General features: G+C 39.9%; 1 protein-coding gene across 1 annotated transcript in view; it reads right to left on the reverse strand.

The window, feature by feature from the left end:
* Window positions 1–23159, reverse strand: part of TNNI3K (TNNI3 interacting kinase) — a gene marked incomplete at its 5' end in the record, with an annotated part of 301994 nt that overhangs the window by 265585 nt on the left and 13250 nt on the right. The window contains 2 exons of the mRNA XM_079777685.1: window positions 16107–16204; window positions 17265–17350. Of these exons, the coding sequence (XP_079633811.1) occupies window positions 16107–16204; window positions 17265–17350 (184 nt within the window). The remainder of the gene's footprint in view (window positions 1–16106; window positions 16205–17264; window positions 17351–23159) is intronic.

Here is a 23159-nt window from a genome sequence, read left to right on the forward strand (position 1 = left end):
GTGCTGAGCTGGGGGACCTCAGGCTGTGCCCCCTGCCCAGCAGGGCTTGATGAGGAACCTCAGGCTGCACCCTCTGCCCAGCAGGGCTTGGCGGGGGACCTAAGACTGCGCCCCCCACCTGGCGCCAGGCCTGGGGACCTGAGGCTGCGCCCCCCTCCCGGAAGGGCTTGACAGGGGGGACCAGCTGGGTCTGTGTCTCACCCAATGGGGGTGGGCCAGCCGAGTCTAGGTCACCTGCATTTTCAAAGCACATGCAGGTGGTGGGCAGGAACTTGACTCTAGGTCTCACGGCACGCCCCAGACTCTGACAGGAGGGAGATTTTCATATACATTTTACTAATTTTCTTTCATCTCTGACACTTTTATTATAGAGAAAGGGCAAATAGCAATATTAAAATTTTTCCTTTAATTAATTCCCATTTAATGTGCATGAATTTCATGCACTGGGCCACTAGTCTTTAATAAGTTCAAATCTCATGTATCCTGCCTACCAATGACATCTCAAATTAGAAATTCAAAACTGCTTTTGTGAATCCCATTCATCACTTTCTCAGGGTGATCTGTCATCTCTTGGTATTCCTTATTTATATTTATGGCACTTTCTTATTCTAAATGACCCTGAGCCCCTTCAACTCAATCAATTTTAGCTATTGCTGGTTTTAACTCAATAATACTTATCACATTTCTTCTCCTTATTTCTATTATCACCCTCCATTTTATATAGCCCTCTAACGAGTCTCCTTGAGTAAGCCTTTTCTCATTGTAGTCCTTCCTCTACATGGCTACCAGATAAGTGTTCTTACACACAGCTTTGATTTCATCATTCTCCTTTTCAATAAACTTTTTAGACCCTCAACAAATATTTATGGAGACTATGTGGTGTGTGAAACATTGCTCTGAGTAGTGGAGACACTGCAGTGAGTACGACAGTTAAATCCCTGCTTTCATGGAGCTTATATTTTTACTGTGTGTAAGTGATGTACCAATGGCTATGAGATAAAACAGGCAAGTGATAAAAGTAGGCTACTTTAATTTGAGTAGTCAGGAAAAGCTTCACTGAAGAAAGAAATCCAAGCCACAATTTCAGCGATGGGCATTCAAGGAAGGGAGTAGTGTAAAAATCCTAAAATGGAGATAAGCTTAGTGCATTTGAAAGTCAGTGTTGAGTAGAAGATTAAAAGGGGGGACTGGAGAGGAGTAATGTTCAAGATGAAATCAAAGACATCTGCTCTTGTAGGGTCTCACCGGCCATTGTATTAGGTGTTCAGATTTTTTCCAAGTGCAATAGATAGCTGGGGAATGACATGATATTGAGTTAGAGAAGACTAAGAAATAGTCGTTTTTGAGGTAGATATAAATGTTTTGTTTTTTACAAGTTTGAGATAATTACAATGCAGGTTTAAGTTTGTACATACTAGACTAAGTCTCCCTAGTTAGAATTCCAGCTCTGCTAATGACTATGCAAACTGGGGTGACTTATAGAACCTTTCTACACTAATATCTTTGGTTATAAAAAAGGGAACAAAACTGTTTCAACCTAAAGTGATACACATATAAATTGTTTATCCACAACTGATGTGACAATACATATAAAGCACTTAAAAGATACTTGCCAAACAATATTCAGTGAAACTCATTACCATTGGACATAGAAGTCTGGGACTCAGGGAAACTTCCAAGTTAGTGATTTGACTCCATCATTTAGCTCTTCTTTCTCCTTTCTTTTTACGCCCCCCTACCCCTCCATTACTTCACTTCCTCTACTTCATTAGTTATCCATTGAAATCACTGAATGAATAAAACAGAGGAAAACTCTGAACCAGTACTGAAAATTAGAAAATGTTGACTAGTTCTCCTTCCTCCAGAAAAAAATTCATAGGAGTTAACTCTAACCTCAATAATAACCTTTAATTTTGAATGGTGAGGGCTAAAGATATGAGCAGTCTCTGAGATAAATGGGAGAGACATTACCTTAAAACATTTTTCCCGGCAGATGAGCAGGCATTTAAATGCAGGAAAGTGGAGAAGGTCTTTTTAAGCATAGAATTGTGTGGGGTGTTTTTTTTTAAATAGAGGAAAATGTGATAAATTTGAGCAAATGAAAGTATTAAAAACACACAATATAAGATAAATGACAAATTAGAGAAATAGTCACAATACATAAAACAGACAAATGGTTTGTATATTTAATGTATGAAGAACTCTTATAAATCAGTAGAAAGATAGATACTCTTTAATTTAACAAATATTTATTAATGAATGTATACCTTATGGTAAGCACTGTGCTAAACTAAATTAAAATAAATTGTATGTAAATCATGAAGCATATGACATATTTATCTATCAGACAGATTCTAGTAAACACACATTCATCTTTTCTTCCACTATCTTTGTATTTTCTCCTTATTTAGCCAAAATCTGTAGAATTAAAATAATGTGTGTTATGATTGCTTTAGCATGGTCAAATGGTGAGGTCAAGAGTTAGAAGTACTAAATTATGCTTTCATATCTTGGTTGGATTTCTCAGGTTGACCTCTGATTGATCTAAACAATATTTCACTAAGTACTATAAAAATAAAACTTTTGTCTTACCAAGCCATGCTAAAGAGAATATAATAAAACAATCATTGCTACTTACAAATTGTTCGTTAAAATGTAAAATGCTTTATCCACATCACATTTTTCAAACTCCACAACTTACCCATAAGATAAATATTACAGTTGACTCTTGAACAACATGGTTTGAACTGCAGGAGTCCACTTAATGTGGATTTTTTTTCTTCAACAAATGCAGTTGGCCCTTCAGATTCACAGAGTTCCACATCCTCAGATTCAACCAGAAAACAGTATTTTTGTATTCCGAATCATGGTTTCACAAGAGAGATCCCCAATCAAAAATGCTGTTTTCAATCTGTACTTGCTTGCGTTTGTGGATGAAATGGGCCAACTGCAGTAAAGCTTTTGGTGTGTCAAAGTCATGCAAACTTTCAACTGCCTTGCTGCCCCTAACCTCATGTTATATAAGGTCCAATTGTATGATGTCTATGTTATAGCTATTGATAATTTGGATCAAAGAATTTAAATTACTTGTAGAAACCTAAATATTTTGTAAGTGTTGGAGCTAGATACAAAGTCAGGTCTGTTTGACTTCAAAGTCCATGTTTCATTTTTTACTTTCCACAGTGCTTTAGCTGATCTTTCCACATAAATCTCTTGAACTCCCAAGTCCCTTTACGAACTTACAAGAACTCAACTGACATAGCATAGCATAGAATGAAATATTTTTCTTTAATGTACATTTAAATTGAAATTGAACTTGGATTTAAACTTAGGTCTTTTGACGTTGAATCCTATGCTTTTCTCAGTATGACATGTTAGCCTCAACTCCCAATGACTCCTCTACTCCCAATATTTTGCCTTTCATGTAAAAGCCCTAACTCTTTGTTTTTTACCTTTAAAAGGGGGAATCTAATACCTGCTATATAGAACTATAAGAAGGGTCAAATGGCATTATTTATGTGAAAATGTTGTAAACTCAATCAAGATCCTTATGAGTATAGGTTTATATATTTACTAGAGGCCCGGTGCACAAAATTCATGCACGGGGGGGTCCCCCTCAGCCCAGCCTGCACCCTCTCCAATCCAGGACCCCTCAGGGGATGTCTGACCGGCAGTTGGACATCCCTCTCACAATCCTGACCACTGGCTCCTAATTGCTCACCTGCCTGCTTGCCTGCTTGCCCCTAACTGCCTCCCCCTGCCAGCCTGATCACCCCTCATTGCCTCTGTGTGCCAGCCTGATCACCCCTACCTGCCCCCCCCTGCCGACTTGGTTGGCCCTAACTGCCCCCTGCTGCCGGCCTGGTGGCCCCCAACTATCCCCCACACACACTGGCCTGGTCGCCCCACCCAGCCTGCTGTTAGTCGTTTGGACGTCCCTCACTAACCCACCTGCCAGCCTGGTCACCCCACCCAGCCTGCTGTTCAGTCGTTTGGTCGTCCCGCACTAACCCACCTGCCAGCCTGGTCACCCCACCCAACCTGCTTGTTCAGTCGTTTGGTCATCCCTCAGTCCGGCTCTGGGTGGCTGGGCAGCTGCCATCCAAGGCTTGCCTGTGCCTCGGGCTGGCCCTGGGCAGCTGGGGGGCTGAGGGGACTGGGCGCCACCATCTTGTGGCTATGGGCATTGCCATCTTTGATGGTGTGGCAGTCAATTAGCATATTCCCTCCTTATTGTCTGTGGGCACTGCCATCTTTGTGAGGGCATAATGGTCAATTAGGATATTCCCTCTTTATTAGCTAGGATAGTAAATGCATTACCCCAAGATTGACCTAACTCTATTAAAATATTCATCTTATGTCTCAGTCCCCAAAGATGTTTAATCATGAAATAATTCATTTTTTAATCTATAATATCTCAGAGTTGAGCTATATTGTTTCCTGAAATATTCTAACTACCTCTAATATTCTGATGTTCCCTGAAGTGTCACATTAAGCTCCATGGCAGAGTTGAACTTGGTTGGGAAAGAAGATTGAGTTTCCACATGTAAAAATAGAGATATACAAAGAAATATTTTAATAATGTGCTTTTCTAAGTAGTTTTCTTCATTGACCCAATTTACCCACTACAGTTATTGTCAAAGCCTGTTTGTGTTTGTAAGAGGAAAAGTAAGAAAAGCAGTTTTGTAGTCAAGAGAATATTAAGGTCTCTTCTAGGACAAAGAAGCATGCAGAGCTTCAGTATGATATGTATTTAGTCCCAGGCATTGAATTTTAATGGACTAGACCTGCCTCATGCGTCATAGACATTTCCAATGAAAGGATCCATTAATCAGTATAAAAATAACTGTTCATGAAGTTCACACCTACATATGCCTCTTGTTGAAATAATTCTGCATTTATCTTCACAAAAGATATCAATTATTAAAGGTTTTAGTGTAATGGAGATACTTGACTTTGCTTGAAAGTTTGAAGAAGTGCTGACACTTTTTCCAGGCTAAAGCCTCTAAATTTGCTTTTGACCTATTTCTTCTTATCACCGCCACTGAACCTTCACTTTCTACTTTCCAGTTTCCCGTAGTCACTTTCTTCTGGTGGGATGCATCCAACTGGCCTTTGAATATACTTATCCTCTCATTCAATAATACAGTGATGATGTAACAGGGAGGGGCTAAATCAGAATCTCAGGGAGTTTGGCAGAATGCAAACACATGCTGCTTGAAAAGCAAATTGAATACTATAATTTCTTTAATTTGTTTTCCCTTCTTGTTTCTTTATTTTAAAATTTTATTTATTTTATTTATCCAAATAGGTGAGACCAAAAAGACTAAAAAACACTATTGTAAAAAAGTTTCTGTGACCCTGCCATTCCTCAAGATAATGACTAATCCAATGGGGTGGTGAGGGCCTGGGAGGTGTGGGGGAGGACAGGAGCAGGCTGGAAGAGGTTAATGGGGGGAAAAGGAGGACCTATGTAATACTTTCAAAACAATAAAGATTTTTTAAAAAGATAATGACCAATCTTTTGCCTTTTGGGAGAGAAATCAATACTCATAGCCGCCATTTCCCTAACTCCATTTATTGTTAATCCATTTTATGCTTTCTTTCTTTTTTTTTTAACTATACTTTTAGAATGATAAGCATTTAGATTTAATCTCTGACTTCAGTAGTGTTCATAATTTCTATGAGAGATTACTAACAGGGGAACAGATGTATACTGCCCTGCATAGTATTTTATGACTAAAATTTTGAATTCATAGCCAATATTTAAATATCAGGAAACTTAATATAATTTCTGATTCTCTGAAATTTTGGGCAACACTGGGCTTACATTCCTACATGGCAATGATTAGCTGGACCTGAATACTGACTGTTCTCTTTACATGGGGTATAAATTACATAACTTGCATAGTCTCCACCACTTCCTGCATCTCAAAAATATTGAGTCTAAGTGTTAATTCCTACTTAACTTTGACATATTATCTAACATGTGCATTCATTTACATTACCTGCATCATTCCTGAAGGCAAGGAAGACTGTGACCCCTAACCTAGGAAAAGATGTAGAGAAGTAACCAGATAATAAAGTCTAGACTCATTCACAGTATTCTAAGGCAAGTACAGGGTGCAAAGAGAATACAATGGATGAGCACCTAACCGAGACTTGGGTCAGGGAAGGTTCCTCAGGAAACAATGGTGTCTAATATAAGAATTGAAGGATAAGTTAACATCTGTAGTTATCATCCTATTAACTGTTTATTGAGACCATGTTAATTTAGAAAGATATTATAAAATATGTAGTTATTAAAAAGAAATGGGAGCATAAAGAAATCCATCTTAACAATGCTCTGATTTGTGGATATAAATGTTCTCTAGTTCCTTAAAGTGAGGATTAAGTATTAAATGATATTTATTTATTTATCTTAAATATATTTTTATTGATTTCAGAGAGGGAGGGAGAGGGAGAGAGGGATGGAAACATCAATGATGAGAGAGAATCATTGATCGAGTGCCTCCTGCACGCCCCTTGCCTGCAGACCTAGCCCACGACTTGGGCACATGCCCTTGACCAGAATCAAACCTGGGACCCTTCAGTCCACAGGCCAATGCTATATCCACTGAGCCAAACCAGATAGGGGTATTAAATGGTATTTAAAAGTTGCAATCAACTGGAAGATTTAGTTAAGTATGCAAAAAGTGAGATTCCTTTTTTATTCTTCAGAATTTTGTTTTTTTCCTTGAGAACTTTCTTATTATTATCTTAACAAATTCCCACTTGGGGGAAATGCAATCTTTAATCAAGAAATTATCTGTTCAAATAGAAAGGCAAATTGAATTTTAAAAATATCAATTTGCTTTATCTTCTAAATTAGTAGTTCTCGTTCAGGAATCCCCCCTTCCTCCCCCACCCCCCCTCCCCCCACCAGGAACAATATCTGGAGATACTTTTGATGTTAACAGCTGGAATAGGAGAAATGGCTACTGGCTTTTAGACAAGAGAGGCCAGGCAGAAATGCTGATAAGCATCTTACAATCTCAGGACAGCCCCCCACAACAAGAAATAATCCAATCCAAAATGCCAGTCATGTCAAGACAGAGAAATCTTGATCTAAAGATGGAGGATTCAGAAACTATGAAAAATGTGCTTTGGGTCCTGGATTTTAGGATAGTTGAAATAAAAATCTCAACTTTGCAATCAAATACATGTACTAAGAAAGAAAAAAATATATATATCAGGAAAACAGATACAAGAGTTTCCAGGCTATGAATCACCATGAATAAAATACAGTTTTCTGATAGACATGGTTAAGTAGGATCTAGGTCTATGAGTCAGACAGACATGGGTTTGAATTTAAAATTTCCCCCTTCTGCTCAGCCAGCATGGCTCAGTGGATGATTGTTGATCTATGAACCAGGATGTCATAGTTCTATTCCAGGTTGGGGTACATACCTGAGTTGGGGGAATGGTCCCCAGTTTGGGGCATACAGGAGGTAGCCAGTCAATGATTCTCTCTCATCATTGATGTTTCTATCTCTCTCTCCCTCTTCCTTCCTCTCTGAAATCAATAAAAACATATATATATTTTTTAAATTTCTCCCTTCCATGTCTTTTCCCTTTGTGATAACATAGAAAATAACTTCTTCTGAAAAATGGGAATATCTTGCTAGCTATCTATAGGGTGGAATCAATGATCATTCAGCATTTGCTTTTATCATATGAAATGTTAAAAAAGAGTTGACTAATCAAAATGCTACTTTTCACTCACTAAATAATTTTATTAAGTAGTTTGTGTATTAAAGTAGAAGTATGTGTGAGGTCAAATGAGATGTTCTAATATGCTTTTGTTCATTAACAGTCTTACTTAAGATCCTTGAAACTATAAATCTCATTTTCCCCCACAAAGTCTTATGTTTCATTTTAAGAGTACTGTACAATTCAGATACCATCTAAAGAAATAGGCTCTAGCCCGCCCATTGTGGCTCAGTAGTTGAGCATTGACTTATGAACCAGGAGGTCATGGTTCGATTCCAGGTCAGGGCACATGCCCGGGTTGCAGGCTCGATCCCCAGTAGGGGACATGCAGGAGGCAGCCAATCAATGATTCTCTTTCATTATTGATGTTTCTTTCTCTCTCTCCCTCTCCCTTCCTCTCTGAAATCAATAAAAAATATATTAAAAATAAATAAATAAGTAAATAAATAAATAAGTATGCCCCAAAGTAGGTTGCAAATATGACAGAAATCATGCAAAACAGTTTATTAGGGTACAAAAAATACAAATTTGACTTAACTTTATATAATAATGTAATAAAATTTTATTAATATTCAACATGAAGATTTGTATTGGTAGTCTCAGTTCATATGTCAGTTAGTCATATATGTAATAAATAAATATTTAGAATTCCAAATGAAAAGAGACTCTCATTCTTTTTTCAGCATTTAGTACAAGAGGATGCATTATGTGAGCCAAAATAAGTGGGTTTATAAATATTACCATCTACTTTTAACTGAGTTGACCCTTAAAATGGCAGATTATTATTTTTAATGTATGCCTATTTATTTATTTTAAATCCTCACCTGAGGACATGCTTACAGAGAAGAAGGAGGAAAGAGGAAAGGGAGGGAAAGAAACATTGATCAGTTGCCTTCCATATGTGCCCTGACTGGGAATCGAACTGGCAACATTTTGGTGCACAGGATGATGCTCAACCAACTGAGCCACTCCAGCTGGGTGAATGTAGACTATTCTTAAAATGTTCCTATGAAGAAATCACAGACCAAATATATATTATGAATGTAGGAAGAATAGGAAAATGCCTACCAAAAACAAAACAAATAAAAACTCAAAACCCATTAAAGAAAGATGACATGATAAAGATTTCTTGCAACATATAATGCCTAACATGAAATACAAATTAATAGATATATAAAGAAACAAAAAATGTAGTATATACTTAAGATAAAAATTATTTAATAAGAACAAACACTGAGGCAATCAGATGTTAGAAAAAAACAAAACATTTAAAGCAGCCATTAATGCTAGGTTCAAAAATTTTAAAGTAAAATCTGAAAAAATAAAGAAAAATATGAGTAATGATAGCAGAGAAATTACAATGATATTTTAACACTAAGTAAAAATACTAGGCCCTGACCAATTTGGCTCAGTGGATAGAGCATCGGACTGTGGACTGAAGGGTCCCAGGTTCGATTCTGGTCAAGGGCATGTACCTTGGTTGCGGGTACATCCCCAGTAGAGGGTGTGCAGGAGGCAGCTGATCGATGTTTCTCTCTCATCGATGTTTCTAACTCTCTGTCCCTCTCCCTTCCTCTCTGTAAAAATATCAATGAAAAATATATTTTAAAAAAAGTAAAAATACTAGAACTGGAAAGTATAACATCTGAAATGAATAATTCTTCGTAGTTAGCATCCAGTGGAAGGTTGCAGAGAAATTGTTTCTGAATTTGAATTCAAATAAATAGAAATAATCAAATTTTGAGAACAGAAAGAATGTAGAAGAAAATAAACAGACACATGGTAACCTGTGGAAGATTAACAAATAGTCAAATATACACATTTTAAAAAATAATGGTAAAAATTTCAGAATTTGATACAAACGTAAACTTACAGACTTAAGAAGCTCAATGAACTTCAAAATGAATTGTACAAAGAAAACCATAAATAGGATTATTATAATCATTCTGCTGAAATCCAAGGATATTTTCTCTTCTCTTATTTTCTTTAAAAGACATGAGTGTTTAACACAAAAATTCTAACAATATATTGGAGTTGATAACATGTATAGATGTAATGTACCTGGCCACACTAGCATAAAGAATGGAAATAAAGTGGAACTGTACTATTGAAAGATTTTTGTATTTAAAGTGAAGTAGGCCAGTATTAACAGACAGTGCTTAGGATATATTGAGAATACAAACTGTAATCACAAGAGCATCAGTTAAAAATGCATATGACTTCATTTGTAAAAATGCATAAATACATAGTCATTAGTTTATAATGCATAAAACTTTTGCTCTTTAAATGACACTGTTAAGAAAATGAAAAGGCAAACCATAGAGTGGGGAAAACTTTGCATAATGTACATCTAACAAAGGATCAACATCCCAAAAATATAAAGGTCGCCTACAATTCAAAAAAACAATAAATCAAATTTTAAAATGGGAAAAAAATATTTGAATATACAATACACCTAAAAAAATTGGTGACAAATAAGCACATGAAAATCCACCCAAACACATTAATCATTAGGGTAATGCAAATTAATCATAATGAGATCCTAATATGCATCAAATGAAATGGCTGAAATAAAAAATATTGACCATACAAAGTATTGACAAAGATGTGGAACTAGAATTCTCATACATTGCTGATGGGAATGGAAAATGATAAAGCCAGTTTGATAGAAAGTTTGCCATGTTCTTATAAAATTAAACATGCACTTATGATATGACCCACCATTTCCACTCCTAGGTACTGCCCAATAGGAATAAAAACATTTGTTCAAATGAAGATTTGCAAATGAATGCTAATAGCAGTGTTATTTATAATACTGAAAGTCTGGTAATAACTCCTGTACCTATCAACAGGTGAATGATTAAAGAAATTATGGAATATCCATATAAGAGACTGCAACTTTGCAATAAAAGAAATAAATTACTGAATGCACAACATCATTAGAACAAGTGGGAGAAACCATATATATATATATATATATATATATATATATATATATATATAACCCTATGCAAATAGACTGAACAGCAGAACAACCAAACAACTGGTTGCATTGATGTGCGCTGACCACCAGGGGGTGTGTGCAGAACATGGCAGGCGTCAGCAAGCAGGCAGCAGAGCGTGGAACAGGGCGGGTGTTGGCCCCGGTGGGATGGTGGAACAGGTGAGCAGGGGTGCCAGACCAAGGTGTGGCGCCAGTCACTGTCATCAGGACGAGCCTCTGGTGGATACTGAAAATTCTTTGCTCCCGCGCACCGCAGTCCTGCCCACTCAAACCCATTGCCGCTGCTCACACCCACTGCCGGCGCCTGGTACTGATGCTGATCACTCGGCGCCGTCAGCGGGTGCGAGCGGTGGCTGCCAACCCCGATCGCCCCTAAGGGCTACTTCACCTCACCCTGCTCCTGAGGAGTGATCAGGGCAGCAACCGCTGCTCGCACCTGCTGCTGGCACTGGCCACAATTGCTCTGCACTGTGAGCTGGTGCAAGTGGGTGTGAGCAGGACTGGCGCCATCAGCACATGGGAGCAGCGTTGGCAGGAGCAGGGCTGTCAGCAGTCAGGGGACCAGGGGTCATGCAGGAGGGGCTAGGCGGGGGTGCGAAGAATGGGCTGAGACCTGCCCCTGTGCCCACTGCAGCCTCGCAGCCTACTGTTCCTTTCAAGGTGCATTAATTCATGCACTGGCCCCTAGTCTACACTAATAAAAGAGAAAGATGCAAATTGACCCTACCTTCGTGATGCCCACCAGCCAATCAGGAATGCATATGCAAATTAACCCAACAAATATGGCAGGTTAATTTGCATACGCGGGCACCGAGCAGCCAGGGGCGGGGCATTCCACACTGCCCCAGCTGCTCCAGGCCTCTGGGCAGCGTGGGAAGGTGGAAAGGTGGCTCCGGCCACAGCGAAAGTGATACTGGCTGCCAGGGAAGGAAGGCCCATTCTTGCATGAATCTTCGTGCATCAGGCCTCTAGTCTATATAATAAAAGCCTAAGTGACCTTTACGGAATGACCAGAATGACCAGTCACTATGATGCACACTGACCACCAGTCCCACTCACACCCACTTGCACCAGCTCACAATGCAGAGCAATTGTGGCCAGTGCCAGCAGCAGGTGCAAGCAGCAGCTGCTGCCCTGATCGCCCCTCAGGAGAAGGGTGAGGTGAAGTAGCCCTTAGGAGCGATCGGGGTCGGCAGCCACTGCTCGCACTCGCTAACAGCGCTGAGTGATCAGCATCAGTGCCGGGTGCCAGCAGTGGGTGCGAGTGGTGGCTCCAGTGGTGGCAGGAGCTACCCCCTGGTGGTCAGTGCACTCCCACAGGGCGAGCGCCACTCAGCCAGAAGCTGGACTCATGGATGGCGAGTGCAGCAGCAGTGGCAGGAGCCTCTTCCGCCTCCACGGAAGTGCTAAGGAATAGTGAGCTGAGCAGTAAGGAGCAGCAAGCAGGTGGGCAGTAAGTAGCGAGAGGTCCCAGAGTGCAAAAGGGCACAGGCTGGCTGAGGGACCCCCCCCCACAGTGCACGAATTTCATGCACCAGGCCTCTAGTCTAAATATATAAAACCCTAAGTGACCGGTTGACTGTTTGACCAGTCAACCCTTTGACCAGTTGCTATGATGTGCACTGATACCAGGGGGCAGACACTCAATGCAGGAGCTGCCCCTGGTGGTCAGTGCACTCCCATAGTGGGAGCACCACTCAGCTGACCAATGGGTGCCAGACACTGGGCTCAATGCTGGCAAGCACAGCAGCTATGGCGGGAGCCTCTCCCGCCTCTATAGCAGCGCTACCGAACGGACGCGGCAGGGATGAGATGAGTAGGAGTGGCGCAGTGCTTGGCCTGGGTTTGGGCTCCTTCCCGGCCGCCTGCCGCTTCATGCACTAATACATCCCTCGGGGGATATCAGACTGCCAGTTTTGACCCAATCCCGGATTGCGCGAGGGCGCAGGCCAGGCTGAGGGACCCCAATGGTGCACAAATTTGTGCACTGGGCCTCTAGTATATAAAATAAAACATACTAATGGATTGCATTTATATAAAATTCCAGAAAGGGGAAATTATAGTGTTAAAAAATACATCCGTGGTTTCTGGAGACCAGGTGAGATGAAGGAAGAAACTGACTACAAAAGGTTATGAAGGAACCTTTGTGAATGATATCATGATTGTGATGTGGTACATGACTATATTTTTTAAAGTATACTTAAAATTGTAAATTTTATTGTGCATACATTATACCTCAATAAATCTAATCTCTATTAAAAATTAAAACAAAACAAAGTATAAGGGCTAACCATCCAAATGACAAAATTTAAACAACTGCTCCATTCTTACTATTAATGATGCCCCCACTGATAAAAAAAAAAAAAACCAATACCCAGTCCTGTGGTAGGCCCAATATGCCAGGGTGTGTAATTGAAAGAGCTGCTGATACATCAAATAAAAATATGTAAAACTCACATTATTCATTTTTTGAATGTTAAGAACAAAATAAAGTTTAATTGCAATGTTTATGAAAATCCAAAGTAATGCATAAAAATAACTATTTTGTATATATAAAAAATATTAAGATCAAGAAAAGCAAGAAGAAGCAAGGTAATTCCTTCAGATTAAAGGAGAGTGCAGAGATAAGAAAACTAAAAATGCATACTTCTGGACTGAATCCTAAACTAGAAAAAAATAAAAAGCTATAAATGACACCATTGGGACTACTGGCCAAATTTGAATTTGGACTACAGGTTAGATAATAGCAGTGTTAAATTTTCTGATTTTTATCATTACATTGTGATTATGTTGGTGAATTTCCTTTATCTCAAGAAATAAAGATTAAAGTTTTAGTAATAATGAGGCAATGTTGCCTTCAATTTACTTTCAAAGGTTTCAAGAAAAAAAATAATAATGAAGATGAGACAAACTATAAATATTTAGTAAATCTGGATAATGTGTAAATAGGAGTTTCTTGTACTAGTCTGGCAACTTAAAAAATAAACTTAATAAAATAAACATTTATTAAAATATATGGGGGAAAGGAACTGGAACCCAAAATGAATTATATACATATTACAGTAGTTAAGAAAGGGATAATTAGAACTAAATTTAGTACAATAGAAGTGTGAATGGCTATTTTACATTGTTTCTGTATTTAATGGTAAATTAAATTTGTTTTTACCTTCATTAAGGAATAAGTAGAATAATCAATCATTCATCCTATCATGGCCTTTTAATAATTATTGACTACCTTATATCCTAAGATTCTAAATTTGTTTGAAATTTCTACAAAAAAAAATTTTAGTCCTTATATTCTTCTGTAAAATATAAGAAAACAGTAGAAACAGCAAAAGGAACTCTAAAAATTGAATTTTAGAATTGATAAACAGAGGTGGGAGAAATAAATATCCTATCTAATAAAAGAGTAATATGCAAATTGACTGTCACTCCAAGACACAAGATGGCTGCCCCCATGTGGACACAAGATGGCCACCACAAGATGGCCTGCAGTGGAGGACAGTTGGTGGGACCCAGGCCTGCAGGGGAGGGCAGTTGGGGGCAACCAGGCCTGAGGGGAGGACAGTTAGGGGCGACCAGACTGGCAGGGGAAGGCAGTTAGGGGTGACCAGGCCGGCAGGGGAGAGCAGTTAGGGGCAATCGGGCTGGCCAGGGAGCAGTTAGGCATTGATCAGGCTGGGAGGGGAGTGGTTAGAGGGTAATCAGTCTGGCAGGCAGGTGAGCGGTTGGGAACCAGCAGTTCTGGATTGTGAGAGGGATTGTCCAACTGCCCATTTAGGCCCGATCCCACTGTGGGGATCAGATTGGAGAGGGTTCAGGCTGGGCTGAGGGACATCCCCCACCCCCGTGCAAGAATTTCGTGCACCGGGCCTTTAGTATTCTCATAAAGATTGTAGCTCTAACTCATTCAGAACCCATTTGTGTGGTTGTGACAGGGTAAATCTTAGGAAAATTACCTAATATGGAAAAAATCTCCCAGACAGATTCAGAATTTATGGTTTCACATATTGCCGCGACTAGCCATCAGCATCTTCCTAGTCATCAGAGCTCTCCTACTTTCACCTCTTGTCATTTAGCAGGAAAACCAGCATCAGACACTTTTCCTACACCCTGAACTCCCGCTCCATTCCAGTTTTGCAGAATGACTAGTAAGTATTAAAGACTACTTAGCACTTACCTGATGCTTTCTCCCAGAAGGAATCAGAAAAATTGACTAGGCATTGACAGGGATGAAAAGGGATGATCATTAGAGCACTTGCACTCTGACTCACAGGAGTATGTGAATCTGAATCATGGGGGTTATGGCTCTTTCCCCACAGTGGTAAACTCTCTAAAGGCTGGGAAGGAGTAGAGTGCAAAGTGATCTTGACATAAGCAAACAGCTGCCCCTCCCCCCACCTGCACATACAAAACTGATATAAAATCATATCACAGAGCACTGAAATTGACAAAACAAAATATGCAATATAACAAGGAGTGTCTGAAAGTATGACCCACTGTTCCTGATTTTAATCATTATTCTAGCATCTACTAGAAAATCGAACTTTAACCTTTTCTATAAAATAAAACCTATATGGAACTCACTAGATTATTTTAATGGTTAAAGAAATAATGTATATAAACCTATTGTGATATTTAGCTCATAATAAATGCAGAGCAAGTAGAACCTTATTATAATTAAAGAATGAATAAGTTACATATATTTAACTTATATAAGTATGTATTTATGAAAATCTGAAAGATCTATCTCACCACTGAGTACCCCAGTTTTTCCAATCCACTTTTCCATTTATTTTCTGATCAGGTACTGAAATTAGGTTGGAACATGGGACTGATATAAGGAAATAAATAACTGGAGCAAAAGTAGAAAACTAAAAAAAGGAAACTAAAGGGAACCCCGGAGATATTTTTTTTATGAAGGAAAACATGCAGAAAAAGAATGCAACTTCAATGTGCTTCTTTCATGAATTTTTCAAATGCAACCTCATCCCCGTCTGCACAGAGACAGCTTGGTCTCCTGGTAAGGAGCTCTGGTGAGGGAACCAGATTGCCAGGTCTTCATTCCTGGCTCACCACTGCCTAGCCATGTAACCTTGGAGACGATAGTATTCCCTCACGGAGTTCTTGTGAGAATTAAATGAGTTAAATATATAAAGCATTAAAAAGAGTATGTGTCTGGTATTTAGATGAAACCTACTCAATAAAGAGCAAGAAGCCCATCCAGTATTATAATATTCTGGTCACTGTTAATGTTTTCCATCATTACTAATTTGAAAAAAAAAAGGAGCCTAAAGATACACACACTCTTGGTTCTCATGCAATACTTATTGGAACAAAAATTCTGTACCTTGTAAACTGCCAAGTGCAAGGCTGTAAATCCATTTCTTGTCAGTCGAGATGGGCGGAGCCCTTTTAACATAAGGGTTCTAATATGAGACTTGTTGCCTTAAAGAGAAAAGTTTTAAAAAGGTTAAACTGTTGAGGGGGTAGACTAAGTGATTTTAAAATCTCTCTGAGTTAATGGCAAATGTCACACTGATGTATGACAGTGTCAGATTGCTGTTCTGCAGGCCATTTTTAAAGTTTTCTATTAATTGACAGCCTTACTTAGTAGTGAACATTTCTATAACACTTATAAAACTTTGTATCAATGCCGTGCATTTTAATGCATTTGTGTTACATTGTTTTATTTAGTGCTCTCATCATCAGATGGTTTTAAAACATAAAAACATGAAAAATCATCTTAATAAACTATTAGGGGAAAAGCTTAGATAAAAATCTAGTTGTACAGGAATCTTCATAACATCATTAGCAGTCAAGCTTATTTGGATGAGAGCAGTCTAAACAATCAATTTGACAGAAATGGTTAAGAGATCTGATGAAAGTCAATACTTATACATCAGTATTCTATTTAAAAAGCTGAGTTCAATGAATGCTAGTTTGAATTAACTAAAATAAATATTAACTATTAATTCATTAATTAAGTAAATATATTGAGTACCTACTATATGCCAGTTACCATCCTAGGTGTTAGGGATACATGCATTAGTGAACAAAACAAAACATAAGTCAAATTAATTCTTAATCTTCCCTTTGATCAGTCTTCACTTTGAGATTTTATCCTTGGCATTTATTACCTTCCACATATCTTACTGCAGATGGTGAAGCAATTGCTTGATAATGTTTTGAGTACTTCTGAATTTAACCTAATCCCTCACTAGCATGCCCAATCCTGCAAAATGCTCTTTGGATTTCCAAGCAAGCTAGCTGAGTGACTTGGTTCAGGGTAGAAGCACAATGAAACAAACTCAGAGCTAAATCAATTGGAATATCTGCCTGGTATTTACTGCTTCAACTGAAGGTTTTCAGAGTTGCAGGGGCAAAACAAAAGAGAAAATTGAGTATAAATGGAATTCTCTTATAGATGGTTAAGCAGCTCAAATCACTGACCATATACTAGTATATGTACAACTAGTTTATAAAGTATTGAGCTTCAAGCACTCACCTCCACAAATGCAACATAAATGAAGCAGAGACAGTCCATTTTCTGTGCGGTAATTTAAATTAACTTTACTGAAGGCATCATCAGAGCTGAAAAAAAATATTTTACAGATCATAAATTTCATCTTTTAGTTTATTACCTTTCATTTGAAAAATTATAGAAGGGAATCATCCTATCTAATAAAGAGGGAATATGCTAATTGACTGCCATGCCATCAAAGATGGCAGCGCCCACAGCCACAAGATGGCGGCGCCCAGTCCCTTCAGCCCCGCCGGGGCAGCAGGCATGCAGCACAGCCGAGCCCGCCCCCAGGCAGGTCCGGACGCTCTGCACACCTGCTTCCGGAGCCCCCCCATCCCCTCAGCCCCCCCAGCCATCCAGGGCTGGCCCGAGGCACAGGCAAGCCTCAGATGGCAGCTGCCCAGCCACCCAAAGCCGCCTGAGACTCAGGTAACCAGGGCAAGCCCGAAGCTTGCACTGCCAGCAGTGGCAGCAGCAGAGGTGTTATGGGGGCATCGCCTTCCCCTGATTTCCAGGTCGCCTCTCACCCCTGAGGGCTCCCGGACTGTGAGAGGGGGCAGGCCGGGCTGAGGGACCCCCCCTCCAGTGCATGAATTTTCATGCACCGGGCCTCTAGTGTTACTATAAATTCAGAAGTATATCTTTTCTAGGATTCTTTTGTACCTAGAAAATGTATTTTGAATATATCTCTGTATAAAGAACTGTAAAATCAAGATAAAGTAATATTGAAAGTTTGAGAGACCATGTTAAAGATTCATGCACACAGTCTGTTCTGTGTAAAATTTGAATGGTTCAGGGCATCTTGATGAATTAAAATTTATGTATATATAGAAAGTATAGACATTTGAAAATAAAATATTTCCTTCACACTCAACATTTCACACCATAGTTATGGTAAATTTCAAGAAATCCACTCCAAAAAGAAAAGAAAAAAGTCAGCATCTGATAAGAGACTGGGAAAAGAATACACTCCCAAAAGTATTACAAATTCTGCCTGAAGCAAAGTTGCCTTGTACTCTGACTGGGTCAGGTTTCACAGATAAAGAAGGTCTAAACTCTGATAGTGTACAGGCTCAGATGAAAGGAGTAGTGTGAGTGATTTAATTAAGGAAAGCCTTGCCTTGTTTGAACAAAGACTATTGCCCCACAATGGCCCTGGAGAGCTATAGGTAGCCTTTGGGGAAAAAAAAAAAAAAAAGTAAAGCTAAAATTATTGACCTCCTGAGGTCCTTGGTACTCCCAGGATGGTTTTCAGTAGAAATGATGGGATCATATCCTTGGCCTCACAGGTCAATTTCAAGGTGCCTCCTGCCTATTTAAATCTCTCAAAGCTTCAGTGAGATAGCATAGTCTTTGGTAAGTGAGACTTCCATGTCATTTGTAAAGTACTTACACTTAAAAGATACTGTAAATTCAGAATGTCATCATCAATGCATCCAGTTAAGAACTTCAAAACCCATTGGAATTTTGAAATAGAAAAAGAAAATGTATTATTCTCCAGGGTGCTGCTAAAAAGAGAGAGTGTCTAAATCTGGATATATTGGAGGATCTCAGTGAAACACTTTGTAAGCAATGGCAAGTCTGGTGGTTGTTTTCATAGATGTGGGGATATTCCAGAACTTTTCCACCCTCCAAACTTTCTGCATTTTCACGATCAACTTTCCAACAACAACGCTGTTGACCATCCTGGGAGTACCAAGGACCTCAGGTGGTCAATAATTTTAGCTTTACATTTTTTTTTCAAAGGCTACCTATAGCTCTCCAGGGCCATTGTGGGGCAATGGTGTTTGTTCAAACAAGGCAAGGCTTTCCTTATACCTCATACCTTGACTTGTTTAGAATGCCATTTATAGAAGTAAAATGAACTCCAATGAGTCATTTTTACTAACATTGGTAATATAATATAGCAAGGAGCCCAGGATTTCATGAAATATAGTTAACTGAACTCACTTCTATCTGCACTTTCCCCAAGCACAATGAAAATTGGCGAAAAAAAATGACTTCTGATGAAAATACCACTATTTTAAACGTCTATCTAAAATAAGCCTAATTATAAACAATACTAGAGGCCCAGTGCATGATTGAATCATGCACGTGTAGGGTCCCCTACACGCTTTCGCTTTCGATTGCGGGGAAGCTGGGTGCCTGTCCGCTGGTGCACCAGGCCTTTCAGAAGCCTCCAGCGCGGCGTAGGCTTCTGAAAGGCCTGGTGCCAGAGCAGACAGGCACCCAGCTCCCCCGCTTTTGATGGTCCGCTGCCCCAGAGGCCCCTTCTGTTCCGCAGCACAGCCATGGCACAGACGCTGAGCTCGCGCCACCGCTGGCATTGCGAGCTCAGCGTCCCACTGGCCCAATCGGCTACCCCGGCCACCCCGAGTCCTGCCCCCTGCGCCTCCCGCTGGCCCAATCGTGGGCGTAGCGGAGTGATGGTAATTTACATATTACCATTTTATTAGGTAGGGTAGCTATTTTATATGTGCAGTACCTTTACAAAATAATGTGTGCAGTACACATTATAAAATGTGTGGCCTTTTCCTGAGCCTGACATTTAAACTCTCAAAGCCAATTGCATTGGAGATGTCTTGGAGAAATTAAACTATTAGGTAGTACAGAACAAAGTGCTCTCAGCAACTCATGCTTGGAAATGCATCCACAAAGGCCTTTTTTGTGAATGTGATTTCAAATAGTAAAGGTTTTCTGAAAAGCTGAACTCTGCTTGTAAAGCTGGGTGGATTGATTTTTTTCTCTTAAAGTTTGTAGGACATCAGTGTCCTTAAATAAAAAGGGGAAATAACCTGTGACCAGTAGTTGATGAGGCTGATTGGCAATAATTGAGCCTGAAGCTTCAAGAGATTTATTTAAATAGGCAGGAGGCACCTTGAAATTGACCTGTGAGGCCAAGGATATGATCCCATCATTTCTACTGAAAACCATTCTGGGAGTACCAAGGACCTCACAAGGTCAATAATTTTAGCTTTACTTTTTTTTTGTTTTCAAAGGCTACCTGTAGCTCTCCAGGACCCTTCTGGGACCATAGTCTTTATTCAAATAAGGCAAGGCTTTCCTTAATTAAATCACTAACACTACTCCTCTCACCTGAGGCTAAGCTTGCTTTCGCTTTTCTTCCTTGGTCTTTCCATTATCCAGCAAATGAAACACACAGGAAGATCACAAGACAGAAATCAAAGTATTGGGGTGGAGGGAAGACAGGGAAGCATCCTGTTAAATAAAGAACTATATAAACTTCAGGCGAAGAGAAAAACAGGGAAGGAAGCACTTTCTTTTGAGCTAACTATACTGAACTTAATACTAAAAGAAGAAAAAGCTAGGGGGCTCCTATGTAGCAATAAATCCTTAAGGAAATTAGTTTTTCAACGTGTGCCTCTAATATATATTATATAACGAGAGTAGGGGCCCGGTGCACAAAATTCGTGCACTGGGGGGGGGGGTCCCCTCAGCCCAGCCTGCCTCCTCTCACATACTGGGAGCCCTCAGGGGATGTCCTGAGAAGCGGGCCTAAGCCGAAGTCTGGCCTCCCTTTGTGGGAGATGACCGGGCTAATCAGGGAAAGGCACCAGCCCCATCACCCCGCTACTGTAGCCACTGCCAGTCACCACAGCCACCAAGGTGTTTTTATCAACATGGACTCCAGTCCCTTCACCATGAAAAAATGACAACTTTCTTTAGGCATTTTCAAGATGTGTCTTTCATGGGATATGACCTTTCTTTCTTTCTCTTTCTTTTTTTCTTTCTTTCTTTTTTCTTTCTTTCTTTCTTTCTTTCTTTCTTTCTTTCTTTCTTTCTTTCTTTCTTTCTTTCTTTCTTTCTTTCTTTCTTTCTTTCTTTCTTTCTTTCTTTCTTTCTTTCTTTCTTTCTTTCTTCCTTCCTTCCTTCCTTCCTTCCTTCCTTCCTTCCTTCCTTCCTTTCTTCCTTTCTTCCTTTTTTCTTCCTTCCTTCCTTCCTTCCTTCCTTCCTTCCTTCCTTCCTTCCTTCCTTTCTTTCTTTCTTTCTTTCTTTCTTTCTTTCTTTCTTTCTTTCTTTCTTTCTTTCTTTCTTTCTTTCTTTCTTTCTTTCTTTCTTTCTCATCTGAGGATATGTTTCCATTGATTTTTAGAGAATGTGGAAGAGAAAGGGAAAGACAGAGAGAAACATCAAAGTGAGAGGAACACTTTGATTGGTTGCCTCCTGCATGAGCCCTGACCTGGGCCCCAGCCAGGGAGGACCCTGCAACTTAGGTACATGCCCTTGATCAGAATCTAACCCGGACCCTGCGGTTGGCAAATCTAGGCATTATCCACTGAGCCAAACCGCCTAGGGCAGGATATGACATTTCTTAGCCCTCCAGCAGTGGGCCTTTGTTTTTTTTCGCCAGGAGTGTGGTGGAAAAGCCCTAGATCACCTTTTGGATTCTAATACTAAGAATATTACCAGTGGCATACAGGGAGCTTAGCCAATGAGCGGTCAGAAAAGGTGTTTCCTCTGTAGTTCACACCTATCTCCTCCGATCTCCAGCTCCGCCCCTGCCAAGGCCTAAAGCCTCGGAGACTGGGCAGGCCCCCCCCGCCACCAGTTCCCTCCAATTGCAAGGTCCACCCCTACCAAGGCCTAAAGCCTCTGGCCGAGGCTCAGGCCCTGGGCAGGGGACCCCCAGCTGGCTCCAATCGCCCAGCTCCACCCCCGGCCAAGGCTTGGCCCTGGGCAGGGGACCCCCAGCTGGCTCTGATCTCCTGGCTCCTCCCCCGGCCGAGGCCAGCAAGGGCAGGCAGAAAGCTTGGCTTCCTCCATTCCCGGGGAAACCCAAGCCTCCCTCCTGCTCTCCGTGCTGCAGCCATCTTGATTGTGTTTATTTGCATATTCGCTCCTGATTGGCTGGTGGGCGTGGCTTGTGGGTGTAGCAGAGGTACAGTCAATTTGCATATCACTCTTTTATTAGATAGGACAATATCTGCCGTATTTTAATGTTTTAAAAGTAGAAAAAGTCATTTCGTCAATGTAGGTAATTCTTAAAGCTTGGTCCTTATGTTTACACCAGGATTAAAATAATATCCTGTTTCTGCCTTTTAAGTCGTTTTTCTTTTCTTTCTCCAATTTAGGCAAGCTATTTAACCTCTTCAAGCCTCAATTTCTTCAGTTATAAAATTATTAAAGTAACACATAAGACATTGTGTTGTGAAGAATAAATGTGGTTAAGTGCTTACTACAGTAGCTGGCACAGTATATGTTACCCACAAATAGTTATTTTATTGTTATTACTATTGTTATCAAGTCCACTGTAAATATTTGGCTTTTCTTTTGTAATCTGACCCTTCCATGAATTTTAGCAAAAATTTCAAACCAAGTTTTATTGTCAACCTTTCACATTTGATGACCTGTAAAATTTTCTGATTTTCACAATTAATTCTATAGATACAATGTAAGTATTTTATGGTCACAGTAACTCTGTTGGATTTTCAGAAAATGTATGACCTTTTCTTCCCTGTTTTTAAAAATGGCCACCAGGTTGTGAGAGTAACACTTATCAGTGATTCAGAGCAACTGCTAGAATCACAGTTTCGCAACACAAGTCCAGCGACATCATAAAATAGGGAAACTACCGGGTGTTCAAAAAATTTTTACACATTTTGAATGATTATAAAGCCAGTGTTTATTAACATACAGTTAGTTTTCAAAATTTAAAAGAATCTACAGAAATGAATAATTTTTTTTGTCAATGCCTATTTTCAAACTGATGACCCGTTCTGGTCCAGGCACTGCTGATAACATGAAGCAATGGAATAAAAAACATCAAGAATCAGCTGAAACCGGTTTGGCTCAGTGGGTAGAGCGTCGGCCTGTGGACTGAAGGGTCCCAGGTTCGATTCCAGTCAAGGGCATGTA

This window comes from Cnephaeus nilssonii, assembly GCF_951640355.1.
Source record: "Cnephaeus nilssonii genome assembly, chromosome: 7".
Lineage (NCBI taxonomy): Eukaryota > Metazoa > Chordata > Mammalia > Chiroptera > Vespertilionidae > Cnephaeus > Cnephaeus nilssonii.